The sequence below is a fragment of the Vanellus vanellus genome (genome assembly GCF_965231255.1).
Source record: "Vanellus vanellus genome assembly, chromosome: 2".
NCBI classification, from domain to species: domain Eukaryota; kingdom Metazoa; phylum Chordata; class Aves; order Charadriiformes; family Charadriidae; genus Vanellus; species Vanellus vanellus.
The window spans coordinates 117984501-118007944 of record NC_138906.1 but is presented as its reverse complement, the minus strand read 5'-3'; the positions used below and the strand labels follow the sequence as shown (position 1 = coordinate 118007944).

The 23444-nt window shown below is 41.1% G+C and overlaps 1 protein-coding gene across 1 annotated transcript in view; it reads left to right on the top strand.

Annotated features, from left to right (window-relative positions):
• Window positions 1-3170: 3170 nt before the first annotated feature.
• The window catches only part of ROCK1 (Rho associated coiled-coil containing protein kinase 1), a gene marked incomplete at its 3' end in the record, with an annotated part of 95270 nt that continues 74996 nt past the window's right edge, over window positions 3171-23444 (top strand). The window contains exon 1 of the mRNA XM_082479990.1: window positions 3171-3500. Coding sequence (XP_082336116.1) covers window positions 3408-3500 — 93 coding nt within the window. The 5' untranslated portion in view covers window positions 3171-3407. The remainder of the gene's footprint in view (window positions 3501-23444) is intronic.

Sequence of the window (23444 nt, the reverse complement as noted above, 5' to 3'; positions counted from 1 at the left end):
TGCAGGTAGCTGAACACAAACACAGCAGCTGCCCTCACCACAAACACCGGTAGAGGTACTGGAGTATACTCTTCTAGTGGCAAGAACCTTCACTAGCAAATAAACGCCCAGCTCTCCTATCTCTGTGCATTCTCTGAGTTGCCAAGCAAATGGGATGGTGCTTCTCCCCACTTACTGTGTCGAAGCTGGGCTGCTGTAAAAAAAGTAATGCAAGATGCAAAGGGCAAGTGAGATTAAGACCCATGTAGCTTTGTTGCCAGGATGCCTTCAGAGGATGGAAGAAGTTTTGCATTTCCAAGAGTACCTACACGTTTTCCCATAGACATTGGATGAAACATGTAAGCAACATCTGGAGCACGGCTCAGGACCGCGTCACTTCAGGCTTCCTCTTCCTTACTCTGTTACAGGCCTCATGAATTTTGCATGCTTTACAGCTAGGTGCCTCGATTCACCCTGCTGAGGCCTGGTGTTGTCCCTGTTTATGTTTTAATGTCTAAACCGCGTCCCTAAGAGCACTGCCAATTAGGCTTTGTAACTCTAGTGATGATTTTCACCTTGTTTAATATGAGGACTGTAAGAAGCATTCTCTTTGTATTTTAAGAATTACTTGCAGCATCACATATGAAATGATCCCAAGCCTACACCCTGTAGCTTGCGGAGTACGCAAGATGTACTCTTTGGACTGTGGTTGTTGAAATGGAACATCTGCATTTCCAAGAACAACCAAACCCTCTGAATCAAAGGGCTGTGGTAATAGCCAGCGCAAAACGAGTGAAAGTAAACATGAGTGTAACATTGTTGTAGCATGTATTTTTGCTTTAACCCTACATACTTCTCATTAGAAAACAAAAACAAAGATGCAGGCAGCTGCAGATGAGAAAAAGCAAAATGTACAATGTAATTTCTTTTTTCTCTGAATAAAGCTAGATAGCAAGTACTGACCATCCATGATCGAATAGCTCAAATGTCCTAGCACTTGGCTATAGATCATTTGTTTCTTAGCCATGACTTTGGAAACAACTCAGTGTTAGCGGTTCAGGTTTGCTACTGGCAACTGTTCAGTGACCAGGGATTAATGACTTGACATTCCCTACATAATTTTTAGTGATCTTTGTAAAAACGCCATTGCCATTTCTGGAACTGCAATGGAAGTCAAAGGACTGAACCAGTACAGCGGCCTTTGTCCGACACTATTTGAAATCATTACTTTACTGGAGTTTCCTTATTTGAAGAAAACAGTCCCTGCTGGAGCCTGGGAGTAAGGTTGAAACTAGAAACACCAAGACAGGCTGCACGGGTTATATGGATCTCTCTATACATGTATATACATGTACATACACACTGTCTCTCTCTATTCTTTCCCAGTTAGGTGTGCTACCTTGCACATGGCTCTTGTCAGGAAACAAACTGGAACGGTCCGGACGTCTGGTGTTGGGGAAGGCGGCCTCTCCTTCCCCGGGGGAACAGGGGATTGGCACAGCGGCAGCCGTTGGAAGGGATCTCTGGAGGTCAACTTCTCCAGCGCCCCTGCTCCGGCAGGGCAGACGGCTTTTGAACACCTCCGAGCACGAAGACCGCAGAAACTCCCCGGGCACCCGGAGCTGGGGTGACCTCACAGGCACCTGTCCCCCCTCCCAGCAGCGAGCGGAGGCCCGCGGGGCTCAACGCCGACCCGGCTGACGGCGGAGCCGGGCCCGCGGCGCTACCGGGGGGGCCCCTCGCGCAGCTTCCCGCAGCGGGAGGCGCGGGCAGCTCTGAGGAAGCCGGGGCAGACGTACGGCGGGCAACGTCCTCCCCCGGGGCCGACCCCTGACTGGAGTCAGGCGGCTTTCCCCGCCGCCCGTCGCTCCGCTCGCGCCTCCGCCTTCCCTCCCGGGAGGGCTCAGCGCCTCCTCCGCCACCGCTGGGCTGTCAAACCTGCCCCCCCCACCGGAGCCGCGTCCCGCCGCTCCCGCCGTCCCGTCGCCGCCGCCGCAGCCCCTCCCGCTCTCCCGCCTTATTCCTGCCCGGGGCACGCGCGCGCCCCCTCCGGCCGCCGAGCGGCGGCGGACAGGGGCGGGCGGGAGGAGGAGGAGGAGCCGCGGCGGTGGCAGCGGCAGCGGCAGCGGCGGCGGCGGTGGCGGGCGCCCCCGCCTCGCGCTCATACCTTCTCTGCCTCCTTCACCCCCTCCCTGCCCGGGCCGCAGCCGTTCCCTCCGCGCATGCGCCCTGCGCCTCCCTCCCAACCGCCTCCCCCCCCCCCCCCCCCCGACTGTTCAAACAGGAAGGCGGACATGTTGGTGTCTTTCGCAGGTTTCCTCACAGCCGCCGCAGCCGGACCTTACGCTCTCCCCTCCTCTTGAGCCACCTCCTTTTCCTCCTCCCTCTCACGCCGCAACCTCGGGTCGGTCTTGAATTGGTCCGGGCTGCCATCCCGAACGTGAGGTGGGGGAGGTGAGAAGCGGAGCCCGGCGTTGGCAGCGGGCGGGAGGCAGCGAGGAGCCGCCGGCGGCCGCCCAGCGAGGAGGAGGAGGAGGAGAAGAAGAGGAAGAAAGATGCTGTTGCCGTCGTTCCACCGTTAAAGTGACTCGTCCCGTCCCCGCGGGGGACAACCGCAGCGGGGGCCGGGGCGGCCTGTGCGCGCAGCTGGCAGCCCTGCGCTCCCCGCCCGCCCGCCGGTAGCAGGCAGGGCACAGCCGAGGAGAGGGGCAGCCTCTCCCCCGGGCCCGCCGCGGGCTCCCTCGCTCTGTGCCCATGGAAGGACCGACCCCACGGCGCTGAGACACGCCGCCGAGAGGATTTTCCAACGGTTTTTTCTTTTCTCTCATTTTTTTGCCTTGTTGGTGTCCCTGCACGCTTTTTTTTATCATTTTTTTTGGTCTTTTTCTGTTGTTGTTGCTTTTTCTTTTGGTTTTCCGCAAAGAAAAGCTGCGCTTCGGAACCTGGCACCGACCCGCCGCCGCTCCTGCAGGGCGAGGAGGAGGAGGAACCGCTACGCTGGCTCCCAGAGCGGCTTCTCCGGCTGGGAAAATGAGGTTGCTGAGACGCTGGGGCCCGAGTAGAGGAGGGAGGGAGAGGAAACCTGCTGCTGCGGAGTTGTGAGCAGCCCAGGAAAGTGCGTGCGTGCGTGGAGGAGGGGGGGAGAAGCAGCCTCGTCCCCTTCCCCCCCCCCCCCCCCCCCCCGCCGCCGCCCCGCGGACTCTCCGGTTTTTCTCTCCCCTCGGCGGGGCAGCGTGGGGGACTTGCCTCAGAGACTTCTGTGATTGAAAGGATTTTGCAGGAAGCGCTCCTCAGCCTGGTGTATGTAGGCTGTGTAGTTTCTCTTTTGTGCTCGCTCGTTCCTGTTTTTTGTTTTGTTTTGTTTTTTTTTCCATTATTTTTAACCTTACTTTGCTCTGGAATAAGGGAAACTTTTTATCTCCGGAAACATGTCGACGGGAGAAAGTTTTGAGTCTCGGTTTGAAAAAATCGACGTGACTTTAAAGGATCCCAAATCCGAAGTGAACGTGGACTGTTTGCTGGTGAGTAGGGAGCGCCGATGGGCCGCCGGTCCGTCTCCCCGAATTTCTTACCCTGTGGGACCGAATCTCGCACTCCCGGCTGAGTCACCACCCTGCTCAGCTCCGCACTGGTGTTTTGTTTACTCAGCGTTGAGCTGAGGGTGCGTGAATGTCTCTTGTGTAGGGAGAGCGGCTTTCATGCCAAGGAGGCACCCGCCCAGTCCTGCCTCAGACTTGTCAACTCTCTCGCTTCGTGCACCTTTCTTCACCGGCTGTCATAAGGGGCGGCGGACGCTTTGTACAAAGGCGTTATTCGTGAGTGCCGGTCCTGTATGTGAGCGGGAGACGGTGAATGGCTCTGATATACCAATAATCTCTTCAGCAACTTTTTTTTTGTTGTTTGAGAGTGAGGTCCTCATAAGTTGCGGTTAAGCACTGCACCACTGACTTCTGCCTGTTTAGCATAGATACTTTCAAATGTGAACTAATGACGTGTAAAACACAGCTCTAAGATTAATATACCATTACAGGTGGGGAAGTAGTCATGGCAGGGGTTTAAATGCATTTTAAACTAATTGGTGTGCTAGGCCTGGGATAGAGAGCTGCTTGCTCATTGTTTCCCTACTTGATCATACTTGATGGTTCAGTGGTATGAACCAGTGCTGTCAGTGTTGTAATTGCATCATAAGAAAGCAAACCATAACATTTCCTGACATAAAACCAACATAATTTGATAGTTGCCTTACAAAAGTGGATGATATTTCAGTTTTGATTAGAAAGCAACTCAACAAAGCGTATACTAAATCCAGCCAATTTGGGATGTAGGTGGGTACTTTGATATGCCTAGAGATGCCTGTAAATAGGAGCAAATTGTAACTTGTGCTTCTATGCTGAAGTAGAAAATTTATTTTCTTTGTAGCAAAGGATAAACGTTTTTAGTGTGTTTTTTTTTTTTTTTCCTGGCTTTCTGTTGTCAGAGAGGAGAACAAGTAAATTGAATTTGTTCCTAGTATGAACTCTAACATTTGGTTTTGGGGGGGAAGGGAGGCATGAGGGTGGAGATAGTTATTCATTGTCTGCTGTGTGGCTTTTAGCAGAGAACTTGCTTCAACATAAGGTGGTGCAGAGTCTAGTTGGAGGTCTGTAACAAGTAATGGTCTTCAGGGGTCAGTAGTGGGTCCAGTCCTGTTCAATATATTCATCAATGACCTGGATGAAGGGATAGAGTGTACCCTCAGCAAGTTTGCTGATGACACAAAACTGGGAGGGGTGGCTGACATGCCTGAAGGCTGTGCTGCCATACAGCATGACCCAGACAGGTTGGACAATTGGGTGGAGAGGAACCTAACGAAGTTCAACAAAGGCAAGTGTAGAGTACTGCATCTGAGGAGAAATAACCCCATGCATCGGTACAGGTTAGGGGCTGACTTCCTGGAGAGCAGCTCTGTGGAAAGGGACCTGGGTGGACAACAGGATGACCATGAGCCAGCCAATGTGCCCTTGTGGCCAAGAAGGCCAGTGGCATCCTGGGGTGCATCAAGAAGAGTGTGGCCAGCAGGTCGAGGGAGATCATCCTCCCCCTCTGCTGTGGCCTGGTGAGGCCACATCTGGAGTACTGTGTCCAGTTCCGGGCTCCCCGATTCAAGAAGGACAAGGAACTGCTGGAGAGGGTCCAGCAAAGGGCTACAAAGATAAGGGGACTGGAGCATCTTTCTTACGAGGAAAGACTGAGGGACTTGGTTCTTTTTAGTCTGGAGAAAAGAAAACTGATGGGGGATCTTACCCATACTTATGAATACTTAAAGGGTGGGTGCCAGGAGGATGGGGCCAGGCTCTTTTCAGTGGTGCCCAGTGATAAGACAAGAGGTAATGGGCACAAACTTGAACATAGGAAGTTCCATCTTAACATGAGGAACTTCTTTCCTTTGAGGGTGGCAGAGCACTGGAACAGGCTGCCCAGAGAGGTTGTGGAGTCTTCAACTCTGGAGACATTCAGAACCCACCTGGACGCCATCCTGTGCAACCTGCTGTAGGTGACCCTGCTCTGGCAGGCGAGTTGGATTAGATGGTCCCCGGAGGTCCCTTCCAACCCTGGCCATTCTGTGACTCTGTGGCAGAGAAGTGAAACAAATCTAATGAAAGAATCTCTACAAGTTTGTGTACACTGTTTAGCTTAGTACTGATTTGTGAGCTTCTGAAGTGTTGACAGAGCCTTGTGGATGTTGCTGCCACAAGGGAAAATAGCATTGCATCTTCCAGTGAACTTGCTTCTTTTGATCCAGTTTACATATCTGTCATCTTAGAACCACAGCTAATGAGAAGAGCTCTGATGGCTAGGATATACTGTGTCAATTTTGGTAACTCAAGACTACTGTCAAATCAGACATTTTTACACCCAGCTTCTATAGATAGTTGTTAGGAGTATAGATCAGTTAAGAGTCCAGAGTTTTATGTTAACCATGACTTAATTTGCTAGTCTGTGCTTTAATGCTGGCCATACTATAGGGACCTTCCTACAGTGGTAGTAAGGAGGTTTCAGGTATCAAACATGCAGTTGATAGTATCTTTGACTGTATTCCTTCACCTTTTAATCAGTTTAAGGATTTGCCCCTTTTCAGTTATCTTAATTGCGATTTGGAGCTAAGCTGTAGTCAGTTTGGGAATGACCTTGTTGGGATGCTTCCTGTCACGCTTGTGTAAAGTTTTAGAACATGCATTTGTATCCAGATCTTAAGAATGTCCTTTAAAGTGACATTTTTTTTTAAGAAATCTGCTGAGATTTTTGGGCATACCTTTGCATATTCTTTTAAAACATCTTCTTATGGTATAGTCATCAGAATTCTGTTGTCTTTTTCTTTTTTAGCTAGCCCTAGTTACAGGTACTGTTCTTGTAAACTAATACCAATTAAAAAAGAAAGTGCTGCTTCTGAAGAAATCAGCTGGTAGGTTAACTTCCTATGTGTTTGGTTACTATGTCAGTCTCTCTGCTGGCTGGACTTTTACTTTGTTTCATATCTCTCATCCTGATGAGAGCCCTGGTTCTTGGGCTCTTTTCTGTAGAATTTAAGTATCCTACCACTTTCTAAAGAGTTTAAATATTATACACCAATTCTTAGTGTGATGATTCATACTACAAGCATCATTCTTGGTCCAAGGTACTATTTTTATATCAAATCCATTAAAGTCTGTGAGGATATGTTTGTAAGGAGGAAATGCTTGAGTGTAGGTGTAATCAACCTGCACTTAAAATATCTTCTAAGATGAACACTGTATTCCCCTCCCTACAACCCCCAGTTAAAGAGGGAGACTTGTCAGTCTCTAGGCCTGGTATACTTGAAAATAAAACCATGTTTTTATGATAGACTACATACCAAAAAAAAATTTCCTTTTTTATAAAACCTAATAAATCTAAAAACCTTTTTTCCTTTGATTAAAGTTGTGAATTGATGTTATAAATAATTGCTTTCACTTTTCCTGAGCAAAGGTGTTAGCTAACTGTGTGTGTCTGAATGGTGATATATGAGTAACTGATGCGTGGACACTTTAAATTCAGCATCTGATGTTCTATAGATGTAGGCTTAAAATACTTGAGTTCCTTTAGATTTAAGAAACACATTTTTTTGGCTGTGTGAAGAAAAGTTGCAGCAATGTCTTTGGATTCTCTTGGGATGGTTTTAACCTCTTAAGCTTTACTTCACTCTGCTTCTGTTCTTACTGTTCTTCCCCATCAGTTTTTAGCCCCTGTAGACTAAAATGCAGGCATGGAATAACCTTTAAATCAGTTTTGTAATCATTTTTGGTTTTGTAAACATCATAAGCTAGGCTCTGTATGCTAGAAAGATTCTAAATTTATATGTGAAGTAGTATGAGAACAGTAAGAAATGATGGGGGGGGGGCTGGTACAAAGGGAGGTGGGTTACTGTTTCAGGAAGGTGTGGGAGAAGAGTGCTGACAACAGAGCAGGTGGAAAAGACACACTGAGGACTATATAACTTCAATTTACATGCTGCAGGAAGGAAATTCATACAGCTGAGGTGCAGGAGAGAGATGTGTTTATTTTTCCTGTTTTCTCTTATGCAACTATAATAAAAACAGAGTAAGAAAACAGACTAAGTTGCAACTGTCTGTGACTAAACTCGTTGGTTTCTTTGGGGCTTCTGTGTGCTTGATTTAGTACTAGGCTGGGAAATCATAGATAGGCTGCCTTTTTTTGAGCCGTGAGAAAGCCAAAGCCTAAGTTATGCATAAAGCATGTGCCACAGCGTAGCGTAGTGCTTTTTTTTCAATATGTCAGGTACTAGGATTCCTACTGTCCTGAAAAGATCTAGTAAGACTGGGAAGGCTGCATTAGATAGGTAATCACACCCTAGGGTGTGCAATGATCAGATATGGGTGAGTACCATAGGTGTGATAAGTAGAGCCAAAGGTAATGTAAGTAACTAGCTATTAACTTTAGTGTCTCATTAATGATATTAAGCAGTGGAAAGTAGTATTCAATGAGCATACTTCTACGACAATTTTGGAATAAAAACAGATTTCTTACTTCTCTGTGCTTCTTCCTAAATCCCTGGGGTTTATGAGCTTCCAGTTTTTGGAGAGTGGGGAGGGAGGGATGTAACGTGAGTGGATGGGGGACACCTTGACCTGAAGCTGCTTATACCTGTTATTCAAAAATAACTAGTATATTTTCATGAAATTGTTTTTGGTGCTCTCTGCTCTAATGATAACTCACAAAGAGTCTCTTCATGTTTTATGTAGACACTTGAGTAACTCAATTATTCAAGTACTTAGTCAATTACTTGAGTAATTGATTTTTAAAACTTCAGACTTTTGATGGTCTTAATCTTTAAAGATGTCGAATGTTTCACTTGTTCAGCAGTTTGGCTTCAAATTAACTGACAACAGTAAACACTGCATATGACAAACTTGGTTTATCTAGTCTCAAGAGGTTTCCATTTTTGCTGCACCAAAATTATAGAAGTGTAGAGCTTGATTCACCTGTTTTTCTGAGGTCTATTGTCTATTTCCTATTCAGCTGGATGAATTCATGTTCATCTGTCTTTTCCTGTAAAAGGTGAGAAGATCTCATCCTCTTTGGGATTTGGAATTCTAAACTCTATTGTCACTAGACCTTCCCCCTGCTCCACCTGGCTTAGAGAGCACTTCTGAAGACCTTATGGTCAGGGATTTGGTAAATAAATAAAAAATAAATAAAAAGTAAATAATCGAAGTACTTTACTTCAGAAGTTCTTATTTTCGACAGTTATTTTGCTATATCACCTTCACTGAAACCATGCTAACTATGCTCATAGAATCTGAGTGAAAAAATGCTAGAGAAACTTGGTATCTGAGAAGCTTGCTTGTTTGCTAATGAAGCTCATGCATAGAAGAGGCAGAGTTTGAACATTTGCAGAGTGTCAGCTTCAGAATGCTGTAAGTTGTCTGGAGGTAGTTCAAAATAAGGGGGAATGTCATGATTGACTAAATCTCGTTGGACACATTTCTACCATTCTTTAGATCCAAGTGCATGGTCCTGTGCTTGAGTTGGGGCAATTGCAAGTATCAGTACAGACTGGGTTTGGTGTTGAATGGATTGAGAGCAGCTATGTGGAGAAAGACTTGGGAGATATTCTGAGAGAATATCTGAATATCTCTCTCCTGACAGAGAGCCTTTTTACCAGAGCCTGTAGTGACAAGACAAGGGTCCATGGTTTTAAACTGAAAGAGAGTAGATTTAGATTGTACATAACAAAGTTGTTGGTTTTGTGTGGTTTTTTTTTTGTTTTTTTTTTTTTTTTTTTAAACTATGAGTGTGGTAAGACACTGGAAGATGTTGCCCAGAGAGGCTGTGAATGCCCCATCCCTAGAAGTGTTCAAGGTGAGGTTGGATGGGGCTTTGAGCAACCTGATCGAGTGAAAGATGTCCTTGCCTATGGCCACGGGAGTTAGAACTAGATGACCTTCAAAGGTCTCTTCCAACCCAAATGATTCTGTGATTCTGTCTAAAATAAGACTTCTGGCTTAGAAATATAATTCTGTCTCTTCAAGTTACCATATCCAAGCTTTATGTGCAAAACTGATTATAATTGCAGGTTAATATTGCTCGTTCATCCCTAAGAATTGTGAAATTCATGATGAAATAAGTAACTCGGTGGATTCTCATTTCAGGTTGCACCTCTTAGAAGACACTTAATATTACGTGAGCCTCTAGAGAGTTAACAGTAGAGATGATAGGGCTGTCAAAAAGTTAGCATTTGATTTGCAGTAGGTTTTATACAGGAATAACAGTTAACTTAAACAATTCTGCTCATAAAACTAGAGGCTGTAGGAATATAATTATTTTTTTTCCTGTAAAAAGTTTTAATCAAGAATGACAATAGGAAGTTGATATTAAGACACATTAAGACACATTTCAACAAGAGGAATAAAAAAAGAACCCCAAACCCTGTAGTAGATTATAAATGCTCTTATCAAGTAAAAATATTTGTAAACAATGTCCTTTTCCCTGGCAACTGCAGAGTGTTTTGGTTTTTTGGGGGTGGTGGGAAGGAAGAGGGAAACACCTGGAATTTGTTTGTTAGACAAATTGAAAATCAACCTGTTGGTCTGTAAATCTTTGAGGACAATGATAGCTTCAGGACCCACTCATGAGACCTTAATAAATATTTAGAAGCACTGTCAGCCTCACAGTTGCTGTTATCAGAATTCCCTAGGACATATTTTAGTACTACAGAAAAATAAAATGATTTTTTTAGGTCTTTTACCAGGGAATACTGAGATGTTTGTCTTGATACAGGATGTTTATCTTGAATTTGAGAGCTCCCAAAACATGTAATTAAAAACTTTTTTTTTGTGGATGTTGCTTGATGCTATTTATTGAAACTCCTTTGTCATCTAGCAATTGCAGTTCCAAATGAAGATACTGAAAAACTGAACTTCCTTCTTTGAGAACAAAATTAGAGAATGGTTGAAAACTATTCTTTCTTTGTCTTAATTTGTCCAGTCATTCAAGCAGCAATAAAGCCAGAAGTGACTAGACAGTATTGGTAAAACTGTAAGCACTGTGCAGACAACACCCAGTTATAGCTCATTTAAAACAAGTGGAAATAATACCATCTTTTAGCTTTCTCAGTAGTCTGCCGAAATAAACACCCGAATTAACAATGGTTGAACAAGAGCTGAAACTTGTGAAGAGGGTTTTGGAGCTCTTGTGGTCCATAGTGTTTTGCTCTGCTGAGACTATTGGATCTCCTGTACTGTAATCTCAAGTTGGGTTTCTTCTTGGGCTTTTCAGTATTGACGGATATCCAAAGAATATAACATGCTGTGGTGCATCTCTAGTTACAGCAGTCTAGCGCCTGTCTAGACAAGCAGCAGTTGCTTGGTCTGGTTAGCTACCCACGTTGCTAGGGGAGAACGGGCACAAGATCGGTACCAGCTTCTAACTGGAGCACAGGTCAAAGTCTATTCTGATTCTCAAAATCTTGTAAAGGGTTGGCTTTAACTGAAAGATTGCCACTCCCTGTCAATATTTATGCAATACAAACTGTCATGGGGACAGTATGTAAGATCTCTTTACTAATAGGTCCTAATTGAAATACAACTGCTGATTTCTTTGTTTCAGCTTTCCCTCTTAAATTTCTTATATGCATTCATTTTTCTGTTTCTTTTATAGAGTTGTGAAATATGTGAAAATTTTCTTGTGTGGTTTGTTTTTTTTTTTTTTCAGTTGTGTGGTCTGAGATGATGTAAAGACCTCATGCTTGGAAACCTCTGTAGAAAACACTACACAAACTAAGGCTTTATTTTGGACTGTAGGTTGGAACTATCTAAATGTGTTTCTAGCTTGTGATTTGTGCTACAGAACTTATAATTGATCTGGAAACACAAGTAGAATTGTGTTGGAACTTGTTTTTTCCTACAGGTCTTCATGAGTCATAATAATCATTTAAAAATATAGCTAACAAATCCTCGAATTCTAGTAGTATGCAAATATTGAGTAATTACTCATCTTTATCTTTTTTCTTTTAGAGCTGCATAGTATTCAGATAGTACTGCTTTGTATTCAGATGCATTAAAATCTAAGGTATGAATATATTCAGAGGAAAACTGATACTTCCTGATAAAGTCTATTGATGTTAGATATCTACATATAAAATGCATTAGTACAAGATAGCTGTTTTCCCGTGTAGTCACTGACTGCTATGAAAATACTGTTTCTGTGGAGGCTGGGCTTCTTTTTTACAAGTAAATAATGACCAAAAAAAAGCCCTGACTACACAAAATTAAGTATGTCATCTGGAATGCACTTTCCAAAGAAGAAGAGGCCAGAAGCTGCTCCTGACATCTGGAGATTTCAGCTAGGAAATTTTTCCCTGTTTTGTGGTTGGGGAAGTTATGTTTTTCAGAAGATAGTAGGACTTGTATTGTAGCTGTAATGGTTATTTCAAATGGGAAAATGTGAAAGGTCAGGGCATTCACCCCATATAGGCCACTGATAGATGATGCTACACTTAGTACTCCAAGGAAATGGAGATCTTGAGACAAAACCAGGTTCTTTATTTTATGTCCATATTTTTGTTAGAAGCTTGTAAAGAAAACTTAAAAAAAAAAAATCTTTCTTCTCTCTAAATTAGTTACTTTGGCAGATGATTTGGAAGTCTGCCTTTTTAATATTTAATACTAAGTGCACATTGAAAGTAGTATTTTGTTGGGTATGAATTATTTCACAAAATGAAAGGTCTGGAGGACATCTTGTCTAACCCTCTTGCTCTGGGAGGGCCACCCAGAACAGGTTGCCCAGGATGGATTTTGGGTATCTCAAAGGTGCTAAAGTCCCCAGTCTCTCTGGGCAACCTATAATTTTCCACTTCTCAGCAGTACATTTACTTAGTTGATGCTTCATAGCAGAGAATAAAATTCACCCAAACTAAACAGAAAAATACTCATTTTGCATTAATTTGCAGAGTTCCCTGAGTGTTTTAGTCTTCTTAACTTGGTCAGTAAACCTCTTAGTAGCCCAAATCGTTTTCTGAAAGGCATCTCCCACAGAAGACCAGAGGAACTTTCTGCATCAAGGCAATTGTAGATTTGGAGATTTTAAGCATAAGGGTTTGTATGTGAGGGGGCAGTTGCTGTGAATTGGTATGCTCATTAAGCTTAATTTGTGGCTGCAGTTGAAACAGATTAGATATAGAATTTTTCTGTTAGGGGAAACATTGCTCTGATGTTCAGTTTACACTCTGGGAGTGCCACTTCAGTTTTTCAGGATTCTGAACCGTGGTAGCATTATGTTTTCTGTATCTGTGTCTGTACATCATTCTCCTTCTCATGGGCAGTGAGGGAGGCTGGGTAGGACTTCCCTATTGGCATGGGAATGTGGAAGACTTTTTGATACTGATGGGGCAGGAACCTGCCCCTGAGAGATAGGTGAAGTGGGCAGAGAGACTGCCTGTGGTAGAAGCTGAAGTGCAAGGTGTCAGTACAAGTATCATCTTCCTGGAGTATGGATGACAGAGTCCAGCATGTTAATTCCACCATTGAGATCTTAGGAGCACCTTTGAGTGCAAGTGTGGGGTTGACTCTATTTTAAGGTACTTAGGAAGGGAGGAAGCCTCTCCAGCCAGGAGATGATATAGTGGATGGGGAAGATCCTTCAGGGAGGAGTGAGACTGAAGGTAGGACAATGAATTTGTGCTGGTTATACTTGCCCCATACCTTTTTGCAGATACCAGGTTGCACAGAACAATACCAGGCAGGACATGAAGCTGTAGATGAAAGTAGTGGTAATACTGGTGCCTCACAACTTTGTCCTGGTATTATGCACTGCTGTCAGTGTTAGAGGTGGAATCATTTGCTTACGAGCACTTTGTTATGAAATCTTATTATACTAATCTCTTCTTAGAAAGTAGCTTTGATTGTAGGCACACAAAGAATCTTGTCAATATTAAGCTGAGAGAATTTACTCTCCCCTTGCAAAGAGGAAAGGTTGTTTTGCCACTCCAATCTACCTAGCAGTTTGTTTATTGCTCTAATAGGTCTTTGGTGAGCTGCTGTCCTGCTCCTTAAACTCCAGTTACTACTAAGTTCATTGGTACGATGGCAATCGTTTAATTGCTAATGATATACTTTGTCATGGTCTTGGGACCATTTAAACCTCCTATTACGTGCTATATATCCTCTTTTGTAGGAATACATGGTGCCAGCCAAATGGTAGACTTATTAGGACTTGAAAGTTTTGCTCTGCTAGTATTGGCAACAATCATCATGGCTTTTGAAACGGGCTCTTGTTGCCAGCACTAGCAGAGTAAAGATGGTGACAGAAATAACAAAATGCCCATTAAGGCCTACGGAGTGAAAGCTGAACTAGTGCTGTGATTGTGTGTTTTGTTGGATTGGTTTTTTGGTTATGGTTTTGCATTTTTTTTTTTTTTTCAGTAAACTGAATTTGGAATTGGAGATGTCATTAAGATGCTAGGGTCTCTCCGCAGAGAGTAGATTAATATGCTTCGTGGAAGAGCTTTTGTCTTCTGTCTTTCACTAAAATGCTTGTGGCTATTTTCAGCCTTTCTCATACCCCGTCGGCTGTTTTGTGCATACGGTTTCTGCACATAGCATGACTTTAAGGTGTTTGGAGATGCTTTTGGCTTGTAAAATCAAATGGTTGGAGAAATCTTCAGAAGTAGACACATTGTGGTTCTGAAACAAGCTGTGAACGCTATTGTTAGGAAGACCATACATATTCAGGAGAATTCTGGGTTATTTATCTAGAGAATAGCGTTGTAACACAAAGAACATGTTTTATCAAGTAACTTGCACGCTCAGAGCTGTTAATTGATTCCACTTGGCAGATTGGATTGGAGTAAGAAAAGGACTAAAAATCTTTCTTGCTTTAATTTTTGATGTGTTTGACGAGTCTTTGACATTTTCTCCTATTCTTTCTTTTCTGTCCTAAAATGCCTTCAGGATCTCATAACAAAGCTTTTCTCCTTCTTAATGCAGTGTATACATAACACTATTTTCATTAGTAGTTTGGAATTGAGATGCAATCAAAGATGCCTTTTAGAGGAAGAATTGGAGTGTTACGATGCTGGTGCTGCTGGAGCTGCTTCGGTTCTGGGACTGCAACTGTAAATTACTCCTATGTAACTTTCTGCCGTTTGTACAATTGATTTTTGCTAGCATCAGGGAGGAGTCGGGATGGCTGCATTGTTCTTGACCTTACCTTTTCTTCTGGTCATGACAACCTCCTCTTTGAGCTCCTGGCAAAGAAGGGAGTCAGATCAACTTCACCTTCATATAAAGAAAAGTTTCTATCATGGTTCTTGATAAAGTAATGGGAAAGAAGCGTCTGAAAACCATGGATTCTAGGGGAAGGAAAAAAGGACTTTTTGTAATATCGCCTTTTTCATTGCCATTTGACAAACTCATAGGAGTGGTCAGGAATAAAAGAAAATATTGATTAAAACCGTGTATTTGCAGGTTGGGAAGTTTATTCTGATGCTTGGGAGTAGAAACTTAGTTCTTCAATTTAAGATTCAATCAGAATAGGCAGCTGAAGATTTTCCTTCAAATCAGGCTGTCTTGTACAAGGTTGACTAACTGAACCAGAGCAGGACGTCTTTCACTTTTTCTTGTGTGTTTCAAGATCAGCAAGCTTACCTTCCAGTGGTGTTGCATTATTGGCATTTTGTGGGAGGAAATAACAGTACCTAACAAAGCTGTATTTTTATAAACAAGTTGATTAAACGGTAGGTTTTCTTCTGGAAAAGAAATTTATCAGTCAAGTCTACGTTTAATTTAAAAAAAAAAAGTCTTATCAAGTAATTGGTTAGAAAAGTGGGGAAAAAAAGAAATATGGCTATGAGTTTTTGAAGAATTACTTTCTAGAAGTAATCTGATGTTTTCACAAAATATATTTGTTTTCTCAGAGGAGTTGGAATCAACATAATCTTTTTCATCACAATGGAAAAAGGCACAATCTTCTTTTCTTGACAAGTAACTTGCAACTTTGAGCTAAAGCTCATACTTAAGATCAGACAGTCTCCTGTAGATCTTGCTTGCCATGGAATTGCATCATGTTAAACAAACAGTTTTCAGATATAATGAAGTGCAGCTTATCCATCCTAGAGCTATAAATTTGAGCTGGTTTATTAGTTAAGCCTCCTTTCTTCGTCTAGAATAAAGTGAAAGCAGTGTCAACCAAAAGAGCGCATGCTTAAGTTGGGCAAGATACCTGTGTCCTCAGCTCTGCAAAACACAAGAATCATTTTTTTAATACAGAAGGGGGATGTCTGTTGTCCAGATTTCAAGTACCTCACTGCTAAGATCAGTTAATTTCTGTTTCACTTCTACTGTAGAAGAAGTAAAGAAGTAATCAAGTTCTGATACAAAGGGGAGGAATGACTAATTGGGAAGATGACAAAAGAAATAATTGCCAGTAATGCAAATCCTGTCTATTTGTAGGCTCTCAGGTGAATTCTTAAACTTGTGCAGTGGATATTTGCCTACCATAAGTTACTTCATTCTTAACAGTTTTGAAAAGTAAATTTTTATCCGTTTGACTCAGAGATTGTGGAAAGTCAATCATTTCGTTTAAATACTTTCTCTTGTTTGAGTACTAATCAAATCTTGCCTGAAAAGACAGAGTAGTTGGTTTGCCTAATATCCTCTTTTCTCCTACTATGTAGTAAATGAAATATCAATAAATAGGGAGCATCAGTGCCATATCAGACTGATATTGTCCTTTTGTACTTTTGAATATTCCTAACTGCAGAACATAAACCAGTTTTCACTTATGGGGGTGGTGGTAGGGTACAAGACCTCCAAAAAATGCCCTTTTTGTAGAGGGAAGCCTTGTCTATCCGTAAGATATAAATAAAATATGAGGTTTAGAAAACAGGCAGATAAATTAGGAAGATTATAATTAAAGATGATTTTGGCATTGGAATTGTTTGTTTGGCCTATGGTGACTTAAGTCAGGGCTTCCTGATTTCTTCAGGCTTTTTGTGAGACAGTTTTGAATTTCTATTTCCTGCATCTAAAATAAGGAAGTACTTCCCCCCACCCCTGATTTGTGGGTTTGATGGTGTGGAGGCAAGCTACTGTTTGTACTCTTTGTAAGAGGTAGGGAAATTTCACTGGTAGTACCACAGTGTATTTGAAAAACAGACATTAAGCTTTAAGCACACGTGGCAAATGTCAATGACCAAAAAAAAAATCCATGAAAAGACTTCTAAAACTTAAGTTGAAAGGTGTGAATCTGTTTATAACATACCAACGAAGATGCAATGTTAAACTGTGTTATTTTAATATAAGCCATCGCTTTCAGATTCTGAAGTATTTTGAGTTAGGGTTGTATTTTCTTAAGATACAGATGTTCCTGCAGATAAATAGGGAAACTAATTTATCTGAATGTAGACTTATGACTGCAAGATACTGTTTTTAAGTAAAGAAGATTAATTTCTCTGTGTATTAGTGTATATTAGTACATGAGCCTAAAAATTACTTTGCTTCAGTATAACAAGTAAATTTTTACAATGCCTTAACTTTTTTAGTAGCATGGAAACTAACATTCATAACATTCATTGGTCTCTAACTTTGCATAAATTGTGTGGTAGGGATTTATTGCATTTTCTAGGGGAAAAAATGGAGACAAATTAAGAAGAGCTTCATGAAATTTGATGCTTTTTATGGAAAAAGTTCAGTACTGCCTGACTGTTTGAGCTCTGTTGAGCATGTGTACGAAGCTGTTAAAATAAAGATGTATGCATTTTAATGCAGTTAAACTCATAAACTACTTTGTCCAATGCTCAGCTGATAATGCTTAGTAGTGTAACAGGAGGCTTTTCCTGTTTGCTGTAGTTTCCAGTAGTGTAATCACTGGAGGAAAGGGGGAAAGATCACTAAAATGTTCCATTAACCTAAATAGTTTTGAGAGTTGTAATAAATAAAGTCTGTTAGTTCTCTGAAATAATTTGCTGTCTTGCTAGCGTTACATATTGAATAGGTAGTGTTTTTCTACCTTAATGAATTGACGTGCAACTATTGCTTGCCTTTCTGAAAGTATGCTTCATAAATTTCCAGGAAAGCCTTTCTGTGAAAAGCCTCATTAATCACTTGAGATCATCATTAAATGAATGAGTTGGTTAGAAGGAAAAGATTTATGTTCAGTACATTCATGGTACTTTATGTATATACACACATATATATGATGAAAAATATGAAGCCCTGACATGCATTTTCCCTTAAAATAAAATGTTGTGCAAATTCAGTTGAAGCACTCTATGCTTCAGAATAATTGATAAGTTTTTGTTTTCAATACTGTGAAATTACAATTTCCTACTCTAGATTTTGTTGGAAGGAACTATGATGAGGATATTTTTATATCCTGTGTGATGACACCAAAATGGTACAAGGAGTTAGTTATCTGCATAAAGTTTGCTAATATGTAGCTGAATTCGAGTTAATTTTGGTGAGACATCAAATATACTATTTTAAACATATTTCAAAAGATCTCTTGGTGATCAGTGGTTTTTACTTAGGCTGGCAGCCTATCACAAGTGGGGTCTTCCAGGGATGGGTACTTGACCTCATGCTGTTCAACATCTCCATAAATAAATCTGGATGATGGGATTGAAAGCACCCTCACCAAGTTTGCTGATGACACTAAACTGTGTGGTGAGGTGGACCTGTCAGAAGGGAGAGCCATCTTATGGAGAGACCTGGACTGGCTGGAAGAGTAGGCAAGTAAGAACATCATGAAGTTGAAAAAAGACGAGTGCAAAGTATTGCAGCTGGGATGACATAACCGGAGAGCCCAGTACACGCTTTGGTCTCTGTGGCTGGGCCAGCCCTGCTGACCTGGGGGTCCTGGTGGACAACAAGCTGAACATGAGTCAGCAGAGCACTGCTGCAGGAACAAAGGCAAACTGGATCCTGGGCTGTATCGCCAGGGGCATTACTAGCAAAGATACAGATGTGATCATCCCATTCAGTGCTGGTCAGGCCACACCTGGAGTGCTGTGTCCAGTTCTGGTTCCCACAATTCAAGAGACACAGACTGGAGAGCATCTAAAGGAGGGTTGCAAAGGTGATTGAAGGGCTTGAGAACCTGCCTTTTAAGGGAAGGCTGAAGGAGTCTTCCCTGGAGAAGAGAAGGCTTGAGGGATCTCATCACAGTATTCCAGTACTTAAAGGGCAGCTACAAAGAGGACAGAGGCTACCTTTTTGCAAGAAGCCACATGGAGAAGACAAGGGGCAACAAGTACAAGTTGCACTGTGAGAAGTTTTCTATCTATATAAGAAAGGAATCTATGACAGTGAGAACAATCAGTCATTGTAACAACCTGGTTAGGGATGTGATAGAGTCCCCATCATTGGAGGTTTTCAAGATGCAACAGGACAAGGTGCTAGAGAATCTCATCGATACTCCCTTTCCCATGAGAGGCACTGTTTGCAGCAGTGCTACTTAAGCACACAGTAATTACATGTATTATATGTACAAATTGCCTTCTCAGATGTAGCTATTAAGGTCCTATTTTCTGAGACAACACTATACAGGATATGATATCTATGCTGAGCAGCACAACGTTCGTGTCATTTGTCTTGTAACATCAGATCTGGTCAGAATGAAAAAAAAAAAAAAAAGACAGTCTTAAGGGGAAAAATCTTTAAATCTAGTGATGTAAAGACGTGGAGGAAACTCAACCACAGAATGCATACACAAAAAATCTAATTTCTAAATGGATAAAAAGATAAACTGCTATTAGATATTTTCTTAAATATTTTTCATCCTAAATGGCAACTATAAATTGCAATTGTATCTGAATTTAAAAAAAGAAAAGATAATGGGAAAAGCAGCTCCTCTAGAGTTAATTTTTTCTCTTTGTGACATTTCTTACTGTTCAAGTGAAGATGAACTCTGTCTGGAAGGATATATTCCCAAGATTTAAACCAATAAGTTCAAATTATTCCTTTAGGTTGGGAAAAGATCTCCGCTAAGCAAAGAGGAACTTGCAAAATGATCAGGAGTTAGTAGTTCTTACACACTCAGTAGGCTTTGTCTCATGATGGCTTCAGGTGAGAAGTTGCTCAATTAGTATGTAACTCTCAAATTAAGAATTAGCGTAGAATAAAGTTTTCAGTAAGTGGGATGTAATTCTTTTTCATGAGTATGGCAGTAATACAGATAATTTGGATTATGAAAGATTGTTACAATATGCAGTCAACTGTAGGCATGCAACATGTAAGATTTACTGCATGAAGATATGGAGTTTATTTGGGCATAAAATCGTCACTTCAAGTATGCATATCAATATACTTTCAAAAGGTAACTTAAGTAATTGGTGGAATCTGGTGTCCTTCCTATGGAGCCCCAAGAATTAAAAAAAAAAAAAAAAAAAAAAAATGCCCAGCTTACATTCGAATTCCAAGTGTGGGGTGATCTATAACAACAATCCCCAGGTCAGAGAGAGCATTCATCAAGAGTGAGGCCGCAGTCTTGCTGCAACAGCATCTTGTGTCTATTTTGTAGATCAGTGTCTCAATACAGCTGCTGCCCATGTGCTACATGCAGTATCCATAGTACTTAGGTATATGCCTTTTAAAATTTACCTGCCTTTTATGTTTTGGGTTTTTCAGGGTGGGGGGTGGGCAGCTATAATTAATAGCAGGAGATGTATTAGATAAAATAGAAATGCATCAGAAAAACTGAGTGCAAAAAGCAAGTCAAATTCCAGCTAGTGCTTTTGGTCTTTTCTCGGTTGCAGTTATGTAAGGCTGTTGGCATCCTCCATTCACTTTTGAAGAAAGTAGCTGCTCCAACATCTGCTGTGCCAAATGGGCAAATTCAAGCACAGTTACTGTGGTGTGACAAGGAAAAAAGGTTAAATCAGGGTATCTTTTAGTCATCATTTCACCATCCACTTTCTGTTTGTATTTCAACTAGTTCAGAATAGAATGTGTTTGTAGTTGACTTTTGACAGAAATGAAGATGTAAGCTACATTTATCTTTTAAGACATTTAAAAGATAAATACAGACACTTTTTAACAAAAGGAGGGAATTTATTCTGAGGATGGGATAAGAAGTGTAAGATATAATATGTTATTGTTGGCTTTGCCATTCTTAAGATCTTACTGCTGGCTCTGCCATACATAATGATGGCTTTGGCACTTTAGTAATTAAAAATCATATGTTTTTGACATGCTCGTGATATTGAACAGTGTTTGGAACCAGAGTGAGTCAGCTTGTAGGATTTTCAGAAGATTTTCAGTTGTTAAGATTCAGTTTTACGTAGAAATAGTATGTGAGAATTTAGAACTACTCCACTCTGCTCTTTTTGTGAATTTTCTTGCTCTTGTTTTCTGGACAGCCATGAACTTTCATATTGGTTTTCCCAAGGAATAACTTGTCTGTGCATAGATGGGTTTGGTTTGACTTGATGTTAATCTTCTACTGTGTTCTTATTTCCTTATGGTGATATGTACAAAAAGAGGTATAGTTAATGATACCGTGATACAGTAATCTTTCAACGTGCATTCTCATTTATAAAAATTGGCTTTTAAATGAATCTGTTAAACTGGACTAAGTGTCGTCTTCTAGAGAATAAATGGATTAAGAGGTTTTTCAATGAGGTAATATTATATGAGAGTTGAGACTTATCATATCTTAGTTCAACAGGTAGAGCAACGGACAAAGTTATTAAGAAAGGACCAGTTTAAGTCCTTGTCCCTTAAACCCAGCTTGGAAGGAGTAAAAAAGTAAGCATGAAATACTTGAATGTGTTATGTTCTTAAAGTTGATCTACAGTGATTTAAAAAAGAGAAGAAATTAAGTTCGTTATTATTTGTTCCAAGGCGTACAACATGGTATCTTTACTGAAGCAAGTAAGGGGAGTTTTGAGTGTGTTGTGCGTGATTCTATTAGATGAAACGCTGCATTGCTTGTCTTCTCTGAAGACTTTGTCTTAAGTGTAGGGCTTTGCATAATCAACTGCTTGTAATTTTTCAAGTGCAAGAGTGTGTGTCTCTTGCACTTGGTTCTTCTTATTTCTCCTGCCAAGCAAATAATTTTTAAAATGTGAATCAAAATGCAAGTGATAGGTCAGGGTTTTTATTATTTTTAAGGGTTGGCTGTTTGGATGCGTAAATGTATGTATACAGAATGTATACACACACAGACGCTTCCTGCTGTTAGACCTGTTTCTACTGCCAAGTGGTTGTTTTTTCCTTTTTTTAAATCAAACCGCTTATCTGTAATTCAGAGTCTAGTTAACTTTAATAATAGAGTTGACTTCAATGCCAGTGCATTTTGTTTGAATACCACAAAAGATGTAACCGTTTTCTTAATTTCCTCTTAAGTCTCTGAAGCTAAGTTATTATGTTGAGTTATAAAATGACCATGGTTGGTAACAAGCATCTGTTTCCAAGATGACTGTTTACATGCATTTATTTATGTACTTCAGAAATTGGCTCTGTGGTCCAGCAGGGGCTTCTGGAAAGTGAAGTGCAGGAGATCTGACAAAAGCTTACCTCTGAATTCTTGAGAGGATACTACTGCTTTTTAATTATGTTGTGGAATATTGCTTGTTGATATTTTGTAGTATTTAGAAATTGGGAACCTGCTTTACTAGGTGTTCTACAAACACAGAGTTTATGTAGATGGGAAGCAGCAGGTACTACCTGATCAGACTGGACATGGCTTTTGAACCACTGGTTCAAAATATATATATACGCTAGGTATCACAGTGACTCTTAGTTCATGTAGATTTTCAAGAAAGTATTGCACTTTTTATGGCTTTTTTTTTTTAATTGGGTGCTGGAAAAATGATTTCGTAAGACAAATGCTGGGAAAAAAATCATATAGAAGTTGGATGCACGTCAAACAGCCTTTCATTAGCTTTTGTTTTATTTTTAAGAAAACATGTTTTCATCAGTTTTGTGCTCTGCTTAATGAGAAACTGTCACAGCTGCTCAAAATGGTCTGTGGGACGAGGGAACAGAAAATGTAATGTTAGTGTGCTCTGATTTGTTTCATGGCAGGTTTTACAAAAGTAAAATACAAATAGTATTGTAGAATACAAAAGTATTGCTTGCCCTTGTCTCCTATAGAGATTAAGTTAATCAGCCCAAGCTCAGCCTTGCTCCCTTGTAAGGACAGGCAGGAGAGACTTTGACAAGATTCCATGGTAGTGGCAGCAGTCCAGACGGCCCTGGCTGTCTTTCCTCTTGGGCTAAGATTTGTTTTCTCCCCTCTTCTAAACCTAAAAGAAAATCATGCCTTTGGAGGACATTAATATCAATCTACTGGATTCTCTTTGGGCAGGGGGGTGTTTTTCCCAAGTTCTGAAGTGTGAGAACAATATTAAGGAAGAGCTGACATACGCGTTCATATCAATGTAGCTGGAAAACTTGGTGGAAGAGTTGTTTTTCAGCTATTTCTTAGTATTTTAGTATTTTTCATCCCTACGATAGCAGCATATAAGCTTGGTGAAAATACCTAGTGTTCTAAAAGTTGAACACCACTGTTTTATGAAGTTCTGCTGTCTCTTGCTTGAGCAACTGTATTAGAAATGTGCATCTCACGCTTGAGCAACTGTATTGGAAATGTTGGGACATAGTTTGTTTCTTCGTATACGAAATTAATGGCTTTATTTTTCCTCAAGCTTGAGTCTCAAGTCTAGAAAGGAACAGAGAAACTTATTTGCATGTCCCTACATGAACTTGCAAACCTAGTAAATCACAATATCTCTGGGCCCTTTCTAAATTAAAAATGTTGGATCCTACTAATGAATTTATAATACTTCCTTTCTTCCTTCAGTCTTGAAATACTGTTCTTGAAAATCCCAGGTAAAGTGACTTGTATTGTTGTAGTGTTACATATGATAAAATCCTTACTGATTATAATGTGAGAAACTTGCAAATGGAAAAAGACACCCTAAGTTTCCATGGATACCTTTGGTTCTG